Source organism: Pipistrellus hanaki (assembly GCF_964339955.1).
Source record: "Pipistrellus hanaki genome assembly, chromosome: 5".
NCBI classification, from domain to species: domain Eukaryota; kingdom Metazoa; phylum Chordata; class Mammalia; order Chiroptera; family Vespertilionidae; genus Pipistrellus; species Pipistrellus hanaki.
The window spans coordinates 80,096,228-80,111,293 of record NC_140507.1 but is presented as its reverse complement, the minus strand read 5'-3'; the positions used below and the strand labels follow the sequence as shown (position 1 = coordinate 80,111,293).

The 15,066-nt window shown below is 49.9% G+C and overlaps 1 protein-coding gene across 3 annotated transcripts in view; it reads right to left on the bottom strand.

Annotated features, from left to right (window-relative positions):
- Positions 1-15,066, bottom strand: part of LOC311623605 (uncharacterized protein C19orf44) — a 17,816-nt gene extending 2,750 nt beyond the window's left edge. The window contains exons 1-9 of one of the 3 annotated variants that reach the window (XM_084885917.1): positions 14,969-15,054; positions 14,548-14,688; positions 10,377-11,142; positions 8,142-8,466; positions 5,214-5,287; positions 4,101-4,518; positions 2,704-2,799; positions 1,026-1,192; positions 87-168 (exon numbers count right to left, since the gene is read on the bottom strand). In XM_084885917.1, the coding sequence (XP_084742043.1) occupies positions 97-168; positions 1,026-1,192; positions 2,704-2,799; positions 4,101-4,518; positions 5,214-5,287; positions 8,142-8,466; positions 10,377-11,141 (1,917 nt within the window). In that variant the 5' untranslated portion in view covers position 11,142; positions 14,548-14,688; positions 14,969-15,054 and the 3' untranslated portion in view covers positions 87-96. Of the gene's footprint in view, positions 1-86; positions 169-1,025; positions 1,193-2,703; positions 2,800-4,100; positions 4,519-5,213; positions 5,288-8,141; positions 8,467-10,376; positions 11,143-14,547; positions 14,689-14,968 lie in introns of those variants that run through there. The other 2 variants (XM_084885916.1, XM_084885918.1) reach the window with 2 other exon arrangements.

Below are 15,066 nucleotides of genomic sequence, written 5' to 3'. Positions count from 1 at the left end.
GCACCCTCCCACATTAAACATCCCCTGGACACGTGTTATGGCTGGAGTACGAGACCAGCTTGTCAGAACCACAAGCCAAGCCTTACCTGGTGGTGCTCACAGCTCCCCCCTCACCTCCTTCAGAGCGTCCTCCATGGCCAGGGGGGCGGGTCTGTGGTGCCTAATGTACTGCGGAGCAGAGGACAGACAGGGACATGTCACCACCACGCCTCAGCCTAAGGGGCTTTGGGAGCTGAGATAGCGCCTGCCCCAGCAGTTCCTGGTCACACTGACAAAAATGACAGGTGCCATGTGGTGACGCTGTGGGGACAGAAGAGGAGAGATGAGCCCTGGCTGAGTCTGAAAGGATGAGTGACTGCTGTCAGGAAGAGGGGCTGGATGCCCTTCTCAGGACACGGGCCCAGAGCAGGCAGCGAGGAGCCATGGAAGCCTATGGACAGCAACGTGGGCAGCTCACCAGCCTGCGGACAGTCAACTGATGGACATCCAGCAGAGGAACGAAAGGAATCCCACGGTGCAATCGGCAAAGTCTGGAATGTGGGAGGCTGTCAGACAAACAACCTGCTTTCTCTAACAAATAAAAGAGATGGGGGTGGCCGAAACCGGTTTGGCTCAGTGGATAGAGCATCGGCCTGTGGACTGAAAGGTCCCAGGTTCGATTCCAGTCAAGGGCATGTACCTTGGTTGGGGGCACATCCCCAGTAGGGGTTGTGCAAGAGGCAGCTAATGGATGATTCTCTCTCATTGATGTTTCTAACTCCCTCTCTCCCTCTCTGTAAAAAATCAATAAAACATATTTTTAAAATAAAATCATGAATAGTTCATATAATATGCCGCTCCTATAAAGAAGTATATATGTAATGTATATCTAGTACATCGTAATGTATTTTATATATTATATATTATAACGTGACATATGTTACACATCAAAGAGTTCCCTGCTGCCCTGGGCCGAGTGCTGTCCCCGGGGTCAGAGCCCTGCCTGCCCTCCCTCTCCCCGGAGGGGGTAGCCGTGCCACAGTCACCTCTTTGGCTTCCTCCAGGGTGTGGTAGTGGAACGCGTCTCGGTCCAGGGACTGCAGGAGGGACCCATGCAGGTGCCGGCTGGTCTCCATGAACTGCTGCGTCAGGCTCAGCTGCTGCTTGAGCATGTCATTGAGTGCGAACACGGCCGGGCTGTAAGCTGTCAGGGCTGCCCCAGCACCGAGTTACTGAGCAGCCCCTGGGCCCTGTCCTCCCAGCCCAGCCCAGTCCCTCATCCTGTCAGCATAGCTGCTTTGGGCCCAGGCGCTCTGCTGCCCCCCTCCCTCCGGTACGTCTCCATGCTTTCCAGAAGCAGTGCCACCTGGGGAAGGAGGGAAGGCTCGCCTGCTGTCTGTCCCTAACAAATGAACTGCCCTCTACTGACGGTGTGAACCTCAGAGCTCATGTCAATGCTCACCCTAAGGCAGATTTGAAAGTCTTCACCTCCACATCCAACACACAGAAAGGTTAGTAAATTGACACCCATATGGGAAAGGGGGTAAATTTGATTTATGTATTTTTAAATGTAATTCAAAAAATTTAATTAAATAAAAATACAATTAGAATGAAAACTGCAGCTGAAACCGGTTTGGCTCAGTGGATAAAGCGTTGGTCTGTGGACTGAAAGGTCCCAGGTTCGATTCCGGTCAAGGGCATGTACCAGTAGGGGGTGTGCAGGAGGCAGCTGGTCGATGTTTCTCTCTCGATGTTTCTGGCTCTCTGTCCCTTCTCTGTAAAAAATCAATAAAATATATATTTTTTTAAAAAGAATTAAAACTGCAAGTGTTAAAAAATTATCATTATTCAAATATATAGTAACACTAGAGGCCTGGTACATGGATTCATGCACTGGGTGGGGGGGTGTGGCATGACCTGCAGGGATCTGCCCACTGTGGGAGTGCACTGACCTGCATTGAGCGTCTGCCCCCTGGTGGTCAGTGCATGTCATAGCGACTGGTTGACCAGTTGTTCTGGTCATTCCACAATTCAGTTGCTGGGCTTTTATATATATATAGATAGATGGAAAAATCTTTGAGGTTAATATTAAGTTTTTAAAAATCTCTTTTTAAACATACAAACGTTTCTTTTGTAACAATTACTATATTTTAATATCTACATATTTTAAAAATGTTAAGAAAACTAAAATGGGGGGTGGGGAATAGTAAGTACTAGTGTAACCTTACTGGTGTCATGTGAGCCATCAGTGGCCCCATGGGGACCTGGAGAAGTCTGGGCTCCCTGAGAAAAAGGCTTTTGGAGAACTGTTTGTGTGTCTTCCAGCCTGGGCGGGTCTCCTTGGCTCCATGACTCCCCCAGACTCAGCAAGGAGGCCAGTCACCACACAGGCTGAGTGTCTTCAGAGGAAACAAATAGTGGATTCTGGATTAAAAGTCTCAAAGGGGAACATACAGAATAAAAATAGCCTGGTGGGATGGTGTGTTACTTATAACCTTCCTCTTTTGTCTGACATCCGTCTCCTTTGGCAAGACAGACGGAAGGTTCTAGATCACTCAGTCTGTCATCTGGGATCCTAGGAACTGTAGCAGCTCCTGTGGCTGTGACAACCCACACCAACAGATTCCTCACACCCAGCACTGAGCGTGAACCCCCTCTTCCAATGGTGGGGTGAATCTGCAGATGAAATGCATGCACTTCACCACAAGATGGGTGGGCTGTTACCTTCTATTGCATCTGCGCTGACGACGTGACTGGCGATGGGTGTAGGATCCACATAGGCACTTCCCAGGGCTGGCCCGATGGTCGCCATACTGGCCTCTGTCCCAAGGGAAAAGGGGCAGGGGTAAGTGGCCAGATTTGGAGCAATGCTTCTGTATGGCGAAGCCCCCCAATCTAAATGAACCGGTCCGGGAGAATTACACCCCCTGCTCAGTCCAGGAACAAGCTCTGTCTATGCTGCAGATGTTGTCTAGATGAGACAAGGGAGCAAGACAATGCTTAAAGAATAGGGAACTTTTGTGCTGGCCAGTGTTGCTCATTGGTTAGAGTGTTGGCCCACATACTGAAGGGTCTCAGGTTCAATACCTGGTCAAGAGCATGTACCAGGGTGGTGGGTTTGATCCCTGGTCCTGGTCAGGAGGCAACCAATCAATGTTTCTTCTGCTCTCTCTTTCCTTCTCCCTTTTTTCTAAAATCAATGGGAAAATATCCTTGGGTGAGGATTAAGGGGGGGAAAAAAAAAAAAAAGGAAAAGGAAAAGGAACTTTCTTGCCAGAAGGGAAAGTCCCACTGGGCATGAGGAGAAGGGCCCCCTACACCATAAAAGAGAATCCACCCTGCCAAGACCGGTTTGGCTCAGTGGATGGAGCGTTGGCTTGCAGACTAAAAGGTCCCAGGTTCAATTCTGGTCAAGGGCATGTATGTTGGTTGCAGGCACAAACCGTCATCTCAGTTCACATGGAAGGGGGTGTGCAAGAGGCAGCTGATCGATGTCTCTCTCTCATCGATGTTTCTAACTCTCTCTCTCTCTCTCTCTCTTCCTCTCTGTAAAAAAATCAATATATATTAAAAAAAGAGAGAGAGAGAGAGAATCCACCCAAACACACCACCGTGAGACCGCCAGCTAGTGCAGCCTGGGAGACTGCACTGGCCCCACGAGCTGCCAGAAGGCAGTTTCTATGGCAACGCTGCTCCCCCAGGCCCGCCCTGGGCACCACTGACATTTGGGGCCACATCACTCTTTGGTGGGGGCATCCTGGGCACTGCGAGGTGTTAGCAGCATTCCTGTCCTCCACCCAGCAGTCACAGCCCCACATGGCTCCGGACCTTGCCCATGTTCCCTGTGGCCAGAATCACTCCGGTTGAGAACTACCGCCTTGGTCACCGATTCTGGAAACTCATAATGTTTGAGTGCTAGAAAAAGAAGAAAGCACCCAGGGCAGCTGCCCTCATCTGTGTAAGAGGAAAGCAGGGCACCGAGGACCTCAGCTAGTTAACCACGACAGCCAGGCTCCAGACGTCCTTGTCACGCCGCCAGCCGCCCACTGCACAGCCCGAGTGCCTGTCGCTGCCGCCGAGGCCTGCGCCTCCCTCCTCGGGCACTCCGGCCTCACACTTACCCTTTGTCCACTGGTAGGTGAAGGCGGGGTCGAGGGTCTGCACAGCCTGCTCCTTCACTGTGACTCTCGTCACTTCCGGGGCCCACTTTCTCTGAGAGGCGCCTGCTGGTGGGGGCTGGTCTGTCTTCAGGCTCGCAGAGAGTTCAGACCAAGAGGCCAGCGTCCTGTCCAGAGACTCCTCGGAATGGGTCGTTGGCTCTGATGCTGTCAGGCTTGGGGAATTCTCAAAATCTTCCGAATAAGCCAGGCTCACCGTGCTGGCTGGAGGCTCCCCAGGCGCCAGGCTCAGGCCAGCGGCCCGCTGGGGCGCAGCAGAGGAGGCCGAGGGCTCGCTCAGGTGCTCGGAGACCTCGCTGCCGGTCGGGGGGCCCCTGGTCCCGGGGCTTTTGCTGGGTGGCTTTTCCCTCAGACCTCCTTTCTGAAACGAAGGACAGTAGTGATAACTGGGAAGTGGTTTCGAGTGATGAGCATGCTCCAGACACCCCTGCCTCAGACGAGGTGCGGTGCCCCTGGGGCCCTCCTGGGGGGCTCCCCGTTGGTCCTTTATTGATGTGGGCAGGGGAGTAACTGAGGGGACTCCTGCCATGCTTCAGCACGGGCTGCTGCACGTAACACTGCTGGCCTCAGCATGTGGGGAGCACATGAGTGAGATCTGTTAGTGTTGTTATTGTGCAGTATCGATGTTAAGATGATCACTAATAGGACAAGAATCACAACGGGCAGTGGAACAAGTTAGACGGGTGTGGCTATGGGTGATTAAATGGGACCCGCTTTAACTGTATGAAGTAACTTCGTCCTGTTATCACCGAAGTCAGGCTCTCTCCTGTGGCACTTGACATCTGAGAGCTAGACACTCTTTGCAGTGGGGGCCGCCTGTGCCTTGCAGGGCGCTGAGCAGCACCCAGCCCAGCAGCCACCAACTCAATGCCAGCAGCACACCCCACCGCAGTCATGACAACCAAAAAATGTCTCTAGACATCACCAAGTGTCCCCTGAGGGCACAGTCACCTCCCTCCCCCACCCCGTTAAGAACTGCTGACCCAAAGGAAGTGTAACAGTTGCAAACCTTCCTAAGCAATGACTTACAGTGAAAAATCAGACAGTTGTACTTACTTTCTGTTCCAAGTCCGATTGCGTGCTGACAGCTGGAGCCAGATCATCAAGGGATAAAATATTTATTCTAAAATCTGTAATTAAAAATGTAACATGATAATATTTACTCAATTATTTGCTCCATAAATGTTTGCCATCGCCGAAACCGGTTTGGCTCAGTGGTAGAGCGTCGGTCTGTGGACTGAAAGATCCCAGGTTCGATTCCGGTCAGGGGCATGTATGTTGGGTGCGGGCACATCCCCAGTAGGGGGTGCGCAAGAGGCAGCTGGTCAATGTTTCTCTCTCATCAACGTTTCTAGCTCTCTATCTCTCTCCCTTCCTCTCTAAAAAATCAATAAAATATATTTTAAAAAAATGTTTGCCATCATGTTGTAGGCACTGGGCTAAGCACTAGCGATAGGAAGATGGGGAGACATGCCATCCCTGTGCTCAGTAAGTTAGTCCAGGGGGTCTGCACACTTTTTCTCTAGAGTTAGATAGCAGCCTGGCTGGCCCTCCCACCTACCCATTGAAAGACCAGGTCCAGCTGAAACTGGTTTGGCTCAGTGGATAAGAGCGTCAACCTACGGACTAAAGGGTCCCAGGTTCGATTCCGGTCAAGGGCATGTATCTTGGGCACATTCCCAGTGGGGGGTGTGCAAGAGGCAGCTGATTGATGTTTCTCTCTCTCTCATGGATATTTCTAACTCTCTGTCCCTCTCCCTTCCTCTCTGTAAACAAACAAACAAACAAACAAACAAAAAAACAATAAAATATATATAAAAATACAAAAAAAAAAAAAAGACCAGGTCCAATCCAGCCTGACATTCTAGCCCAAGGACTCGCCCCTCCTCCAAGCTCCTCTAAGACAAACTGTCATCTCAGTTCACACGGCAGGAGGGTCCAAACATGCGATCACAGACAAAGCCTCTGAGCTGAGCCCTCCCCGCTGGCCCAGGGCAATGGCCCCAGGGAGGTCGTGGCCTTGAGCACCTGGAACTGTGTCGGCACTGGCTGAGAAATAACACCGCTGTCCCGTCAGCCAGTCTTTAAAGGCACGTGTGAGGCAGGGCCAGCGGAGGCACTTCACATGCACGTCTCCTGGACTTGGCTCCGTCCACTTACACAAAGGCCACGCCTGCCAACCAGGGACCAGTGGGTTAGGATGTCCCCAGGCATGGCAGACCCCAAACTTGGACTCGGACTCACCACTCATTCCCAGCTGCCTCCCTCGCCGGAGGCTGCAACCGGATGAGGGTGGGTGGGGTCTGGTCACCAGGACAGACCCCTCCAGGCCAGCAGTGGGGCCGGAATGGTGGGGATACCCACTCGCCAGCCCCTCAGACCCAAGGATCCTGCCAGAATAGGCCAGGCGTCAAATGGCACTTGGTAGCCCCTGAAGGGGCTCAAGGGGTCTTATATCCCCAGCCTGAACCCGCCCCCTGCGTGCTCTGACCCTACCCTAACCTGGGAGATGGGAGGGGGGACGACTTTTGCTGGCAGTGCTTCTTCCTCCCCCCTCAGCCCTGGGGTGGCACCATGGCTGTGAGTGTTTCAAACTGAAAGAACCTGAGGATGGGCAGGGGCTGCAAGGACACTGCCCTTCTCCCTGCGGCAGGTCTGAGGGCGGCTGTCCCTCTACCCAGAGGAGGGAGCACCCCGGGGCCAGGACAGGGGGGCACGGGGAATCCAAAGAGCAGGCTCTGCTCAGTCTACTGCCCTGGCCCCTCCCCTTCTGTCCTGTCACATTTCCAGGCCCTTCCACGCCTCCCCAAACCCAGCCCCCTCCGGCTCGGGCTTGACAGTCCCTCCAGGTCTTCATCCGTACGGGGGCTCCCATGACACGTAAAACTTGCATTAAGTATTTATTTACTGTATCACGCTTTTCTCCTGTTCATCTGTCTTTTTGCTTTGTTTTGTTAATCCTCACCCGAGGACATTTTCCCATTGATTTTTAGAGAGAGTGGAAGGGAGAGGGAGAGATGGAGAGAGAGAAACATCGATGTGAGAGAGACTGATTGTCTCCCGCACATGCCCCAATCAGGGCCAGGCATCAAGCCTGCAATCGAGGCCTGTGCCCTTGAGCAGAATCAAACCCGGACCCTTCAGTCTGCGGCCGATGTTCTATCCACTGAGCCAAACCGGCTAGGGCTCAGCTGTCCTTTGTTCCAGAGCCACAGCAGAGAGCCCAGAAAGGGGAAAAGAACATTCCCTTCAACGGATTCCCGAGCTGCAGTCAGCCACTGGCCCCCGTGGGGCAGGCTGGCCTCGCTGGTCCTCCTGCAGGGACACAGCAGGCACTGAAGACAGTTCTTTCGTTTAGATTCGAGGATCAAAGGAAGAAATCTACATTGGTAGCACGTCTCTTTGCTTTCTCCTCTTTCTTATACAATTTTAAAATAAAAACATTAAATAATGTGGAAAATGTCTGTGACTAGAGATGCTTTTCTTTTCCGAATTTAGAAAGGAGGTAAATTTCTCTTTTACCGAAAGGAGAATGGAGCTGCCTTTCTTCGCACAGGGCTCTGGGAGCACTTCCAGGAGGACTGGGGTCATTGCTCTGTGATTGGTCAGGGTTACTGGAGGAAGAGATTCAAGACAGAACAGCCCTGGCCGGTGTGGGGCAATCGGTTGAGCATCATGCCATGCACCAAAAGGTCACGCTATTCCTGGTCCCTCCCAGTCAGGCTGCAAACAGGAGGCAGCCGGTTGATGTTTCTCTCTCACATTGATGTTTCTCCCTCTCTCTATAAACCAATAAAAACAGACGTAAGAAAAGAAAAAGAACAAAAATCTGACTTGGCCCCTCAGGAAAGGTCAGGGAGTTGGGTGTGACAGGGCCTGCCATGCGCTCCCGATGACAAGAGCCCGTGACCGCCACCCGGGGACCCTAAGGAGGCCTCGCCCCGTCTGCCCAGGGGGACCCCTCGGCTCAGGGCTGGGGGTTACCATTTAGGCTGTCGTCAGAGGCTTCGGAGAGCGACTCCTCCCCAGGCCCGGCCTCACTCCTCACCGGGGAGGATGAGAGCCTGCCCCGGGCCTTCCTGGGGGGCCCTGGCTCGGACCCGGTGCTGGTGACGGAAAGCGATGGCTCCGGGCTGGGGGCTGTGTCCGCAGGAAGGTGAGTCTGCGGAGAGGGGGGTCTGGAGCGCACACTGCGAAGAGTCCCGTGTGCTGATGGGAAAGTGGGCGGATGTGACGTCCCAGGTGGCTTTGCGCTGGAAGGCTCCTCACTGGGTAGTGAAAGCAGTTCTGGCTGAGTTAGGATCTGATCCTACCTTGGCAGAAATAAAAGAAACAAAATTACCAAACGCGTGATACGTAAGTCCTTACCATGTGGCTAGCAGGGTGCATGAGACAAGGCTTCCTAGATCACATATCCATCCCTCAGTGGCCCTTTCTCTACGTCCCCTCGTTTCTGGAAGTCAAGGTACAACATTTAGACAAGATAATGTTAGAATTAAAAAATACTCCACCAATAATCAGAAATATCACCTTGCCTTCAAATACATACTGTAAATTACACATTTCCAAGTGAAGGCCCCTAAGTACATGTCTATGAGAGCTGGGACCTTCAACAGAACCATAATGAATATGCAGAGGGTTTCCCCACAAAACACAGCCTTCCCAATGCTTAGCATTCACTAGGGTAGCTATAATCACAAAACAGAAAATAAGTATTGGCAAGGATGTAGAGAAATTGGAGCCCTCATTCACTGCTGGTGGGAATGTAAAATGGTACAGCCGCTGTGGACAACAGTTTGACTGGTCATCAATAAGCTGCTTATAAAATTACTGTAAGACCCACTAATTCCAGTCCGAGCTATTTACCCAAAAGAACTGAAAACAGAGACTCAGGTGCTTGTACACAAAAGCTCATAGCAGCAGGATGACCAAAAGGTAGACAACTCAAATGCCCATCAATGGATTAATGGATACATAAGATGTGGTCCATCACCCAATAGAATATTATTCGGCCATAAAAAGGAGTGAGCCCTAGCCGGTTTGGCTCAGTGGTTACCACACTGGCCCATGGACTGAAGGGTAATGGGTTCAATTCTGGTCAAGGCATGTACCTGGGTTACAGGTTCGGCCCCCTACCCCCACCTCCTCACCCCCGCTCTGGTCGGGACACAATGCATGAGGCAACCACTCGATGTGTCTCTCTCACATCGATGTTTCTCTCTCTCTGCTTCTCCCTTCCCTTCCACTCTCTGTAAAAAAACAATGAAAAAATATATCCTCAGGTGAGGGTTAACAACAAAAAACAAAAAAGGAGTGGAGCACTGGCCTACACTACAATGTGGGTGAACCCGAAAACACCAGGCTGAGCGAGAGAAGCCAGACACGAAAGGCCACAGTTGTATGATTCCATTTATATGAGACGTCCAGGACAGACAAACCCATGGAGACAGAAAGCAGATTAGTGGTTGTCAGGGGCTCGGGGAGGGAGAAATGGAGTAATTATTTAATGGGTGCAGGGTCTCCTCTGGGGATGATAAGAATGTTCTGGAACTAGATAGAGGTGGTGGTTGCAAAACATTGTGAAAGTACTAAATGCCAGTGAACTGTTCATTTGAAAATGGTCAATTTGATGTGAATTTCATCTCAATAAAAATAATGGAAATACAGCCTTCCCAAGGCAATGATTCTGTGGCATTATCACTGCTGGTGTTCAACCAGTCAAAGTGCTGTCTTGTGTGTACACAGTTACACGTTACTGCAAAACTGCCTAACGGATCCCAAATTCCACCCCCTGCAGAGCAGGCCCACAACAGGTAGCTCTGAAACCCAACCTTTCCTCATCAAACCCATGTCTCACGTGGCTCCTGGGTGACTCCTGCTATCAAAGTCTCTGGCCTCCGAAACCACTTTGGCTCAGTGGATAGAGCGTCGGTCTGTGGACTGAAGGGTCCTAGGTTCAATTCCTGTCAAGGGCATGTACCTTGGTTGCAGGAGTGTGCAGGAGGCAGCTGATGGATGATTCTCTCTCATCGATGTTTGTTACTTTCTATCCCTCTCTCTTCCTCTCTCTAAAAAAATCAATAGTATGTATGTATATATATATATATATATATATACATATACATATACATATACATATATATATATATATATATATATATATATATATTCTATTGATTTGCAAAGACTTAGTTGAAAACAAATGCATGCAAACCCTACCGAGAACAGTTCTGCCTGTTTTTTCCCAACGACTCTGGTGCGGGCGGAGCCCTGGTTGGTGCGCGATTCTTTTTCTCGAGAAGATTCCATCAAGCTTCCCAGCAACTCCCTCATCTCCTCCTCATCGCTGTCTGGCGAATCCAGCTTTCTGACGGGTGCTTTCTCCTTGGGCACCGAACGGTCCCTCTCTTTCCCAACATGGGCTTCAGGAGGAAGCTTTTCAGCAGGTGGCTCTCTCTTCTTCAGAAACCTACGGCCCTTGCCCGCCGGCGTGCTGCTCCCGGCCGGAGCGGTCTCCCGGGCCTGCTTCTGGGAGGTGTGGTCCGCATTCGGTGAAGAAGGCTCAGCTGGACTCCCGGGACGAATTCTGGCTGCTCTCCAGGGAAGACTGTCCATGGAGGTCTTCGAGTTGGATTCCTCGTCAGACAAGTCCATCTGTGCCTTCCGGCTCATGATCTTGGACTCGATCTGGGCCAGCTTCCGCAGCGCGGCGCTGGCCCTGAGCTTGGAGGCCGTGGCCGGGGGTCCCCCTGAGGCCAGCCAGGGCCCGCGCCCCGGGCCAGAATCCTCCTTCGGGAAGAAGTGCTTTCCACCCACAGTTTGGCTTCTTTTTAGAAATCTGCTATTACCGGGAGCTATTTTGGTGAGATTCCTACTGATTTTCAAGTTTTTTATTTTTTCCATCTTTGAATCTTCTAAGGAAATATCATTGAAATCACCAAAGATTTCCCGCATGGGATGGTAGTTTTTTCTTGTTGAAGCCATTCTAGGGAGGAAAGAAAGAAAACGTATCATGCATTCAAACCACCTCTTTGTAGTCTGGTCAGACAGAGCCTTCCCTGCAAGCCTGATGATGGCAAGGAAAATGGTCAGACACCTGATACCATTTAAGCAATTACCTACAGAGTCTAGTTTTTTTTTGTTGTTGTTTTGTTTTGAATATATTTTTTTTTATTTCCAAGAGGAAGGGAGAGGGAGAGAGAGAAACATCGATGAGAAAGAATCAGTGATCGGCTGCCTCCTACACACACACACACACACACACACACACACACTCACACACACCCCTTCGTGGGGATCAACCCTGTAACCCAGCATGTGCCCTGACCAGGAATCAAACTGTGTTCATAGGTCGATGCTCAACCACTGAGCCACGCCAGTCGGACAGGGCTCCTCTTTTATCCGTCCTCAACTCTCTAACAAAGAGCTGTTAAGACACCATCTGGCCCAGCCGGTGTTGCTCAGTGGTTGAGCAAGGACCTATGACCAGGAGGTCACAGTTCGATTCCCAGTCAGAGCACATGCCCAGGTTGTGGACTCGATCCTTAGGAGGGGGCGGGTAGAAGGCAGCTGATGAATGATTCTCTCTCAACATTGATGTGTGTTTTTTTCTCTTTTTTTATGTTTCTATTTCTTTAACATTGATATTTTCATCCATCTCTCCCTCTCCCTTCCTCTCTGAAATCAATTTAAAAAAATATTAAAACACACACACACACACACACACACACACACACACACAATGTGGCCCTGGCTGGGTGGCTTTGCTGGGGGGAGCATAGTCCCATACACCAAAAACCTTTCAGGTTCGGTTCCGGCCTGGGCACAGCCCTAAGTTGCAAGTTCGATTCCCAGTCAGGGCACATACCGGAGGCAACTGGTGGATGTTTCTCTCTCTCAATCTCTTCTTTCTCTCTCTCTAAAAGTCAATTAAACCATATCCTCTGGTGAGGATTTCAAAAAATCACACACACAGTCTGTATATGAGGTCCCCAAGAAAATCTCATTTCACTAAAATTGTGAGGACCGCTGACCTGGAGGGAGGAGAAAGCTATGGACAGACACAGCACCCTCCCCTCCACGGATGTCGGCCGTAGATTGTGGACACAGGCTGGCGCACACTTTCCCGGGGAGAAGGACCAGAGCGTCCATCACATTCTGACGTTCCTGTGTGCCCCTGAAGAACAGGAACGGCCGACTGCAAGGTTTACAGATTTACAGAGGTTTCCAAAGATATAAAACGATGGGGAAGTACGAGGTGTGGGTGTGTTTTTGCCGCACCCTTTAGTGAGAAACTGGGCAACAGCAATGAAAATGTGAGCTACACAGATCTCACGACCTGAGAATTCCATGTCTGGAATTTACTTATAATTAACATTCTCAATGTGCAAAGAGAATTTTAGAGAATGACATGGTGGCATTGTTCGTAGTCATAAAAATCCAAACGCATCGCCGAAACCAGTTTGGCTCAGTGGATAGAGCGTCGGCCTGTGGATAGAGTGTCCCACATTCGATTCCGGTCAAGGGCATGTTCCTTAGTTGCGGGCACATCCCCAGTAGGGGGTGTGCAGGAGGCAGCTGATCGATGTTTCTCTCTCATCAATGTTTCTAACTCTCTATCCCTCTCCCTCCCTCTCTGTAAATATATCAATAAAATGTATTTTTTAAAAATCCAAACCCATCCACAGAGACCTGGGGAAGTCCAGGAGACAGCATTCAGAAGACAGAATACGACACAGACGTTAAAAGGAAAGAGGCAGAAGACAAAGGAATGAGGGAGATGTGGGCAGAATCCTGGCTTGTCTCCATACTGCGCTGAAATGACGTCACCAACTACCTTTACTAACATTTTTGTAGGTGAGGCTCAGGACTTGACTCAGCCCAGCCCATGCTGTGAGTCAGAGGGGAGGCCCCACCACCAGGCCAGCTTTTCTGGCATGTAGTTGTTCTGGAATTTTCCCTAGGTTTACAAATAACCAATGGAAAAATGGTTAAAATGGCCAGTTTTATGTTATGTACAATACCACAACTAAAATAGACATATTTAAAATACACACAATTATAAATAAATCAATAGGCAAAGGTCATGAGCAGACATTTCTCCAAAGAGGATACTCAAATCATCAACAAACCCTTGAAAAGATGTTCAACATCACTAGCCATTAGGAAAATGTAAATCAAAACCACCATCAGATTGCCCTAGCCCCATGGTCAGCAAACTGCAACTCAAGAGCCACATGCAGCTCTTTGGCCCCTTGAGTGTGGCTCTTCCACAAAATACCACGGCCTGGGCGAGTCTATTTTGAATAAGTGGCATTAGAAGAAGTTTAAGTTTAAAAAATTTGGCTCTCAAAAGAAATGTCAATCGTTGTACTGTGGATATTTGGTTCTGTTGACTAATGAGTTTTCTGACCACTGCCCTAGCCGGTTTTGGTCAGTGGGTAGAGTGTTGGCCCTCGGACTGAAGGGTCCTGGGTTCAATTTTGGTCAAGGACATGTACCTGGGTTGCAAACTCAAATTCTGGCCCCAAGGGAGCGTGCAGGAGACAACCAATCCAAGTGTCTCTTTCTCTCTGCCTCTCCTCCTCCCTTCCACTCTCTCTAAAATCAATGAAAAAATATCCTCCGGTGAGGATTACCAAAAAAATTAAAAACAAAACAAAAACAACACACTATAAGATCCCACTTCACATCCACTAGGATGGCTAAAACCAAAAAATAAAATATAAAAAAATACAGGTATTAACAAGCATTGGTGAAAAAGCAAATAAATTGCAACCCTCAATTGGTGGGGAAGGGATATTGTAAAATGGTACAGTCACCAATTTATTTTTTATTTTTTAAAAATATATTTTATTGATTTTTTACAGAGAGGAAGGTAGAGGGATAGAGAGTTAGAAACATTGATGAGAGAGAAACATCAATCAGCCTCCTATACACTCCCTACTGGGATGTGCCCGCAACCAAGGTTCATGCCCTTGACTGGAATGGAACCTGGGACCCTTGAGTCTGTAGGCCGATGCTCTATCCACTGAGCCAAACTGGTTAGGGCTGCAGTCACCAATTTAGAATACACCTGATAATTCCCCAAAAGGTTAATCATAGTTACCAAATGATCCAGCAATTCCACTCCATGTGGCCCAAGATAAATAAAATATATGCAAATACTCATAACAGTTTTTGCTCATAATAGACAAAAAGAGAAAACAACCCAAATGTGCATTAATTAGAGAATGGATGAGAACTGAGGTCCGTTCATACAAGGGAATACTATTCAGCAACAAGAACAAATATCAATACACATAGGTATACAACTCAAACACATTACAGTAAGTGAAAGGATCTGGATGCAAAACACCAGGAAAGACAAATCTATAGGCTCAGAACGCACATCAGTAGTTGCTGGGGCTAGGAGCGGGGGCCCGGATGGACTGCAAAGCGGGAAGGGGAAGGGAGACCTATCTCCTTGGAGTGATGCAAAGTTCCACAGCTGGACTAGGGTGATGGCTGCACCACTTGGCACAAACGTTTACTAAAAAACAATGGACTTCACTTAAAAGGCCTGCATTGTATGGTATATAAACGAGTCCTCAATAAAATTGTTTAAAAATAAAAAAAAAATCGAAGCACTGGAGTCTTTCCCCAGGCCTGGAGCGATCCACATCGGGTCACACTCCCGAACGGATCCAAACCGGGGAACTAGGGTATGAGGCTCAGTGGGGGCTGCCCTACCGCCACTCTCCCGCCCCAGGCCCGGGGCGCGCCTAGTTTCTCTCTTCGGGAGCCCCTGCCGCCCAGCCTGTCCCGCCAACCTCCGCCCTCGGTGTCCATCCGCGGAGTCCGACGCCGCTCTCCGCCTGGCACTCAAACTTGAGAGGACCGTTGCCCACGGCAACCGCACCAGGACGAA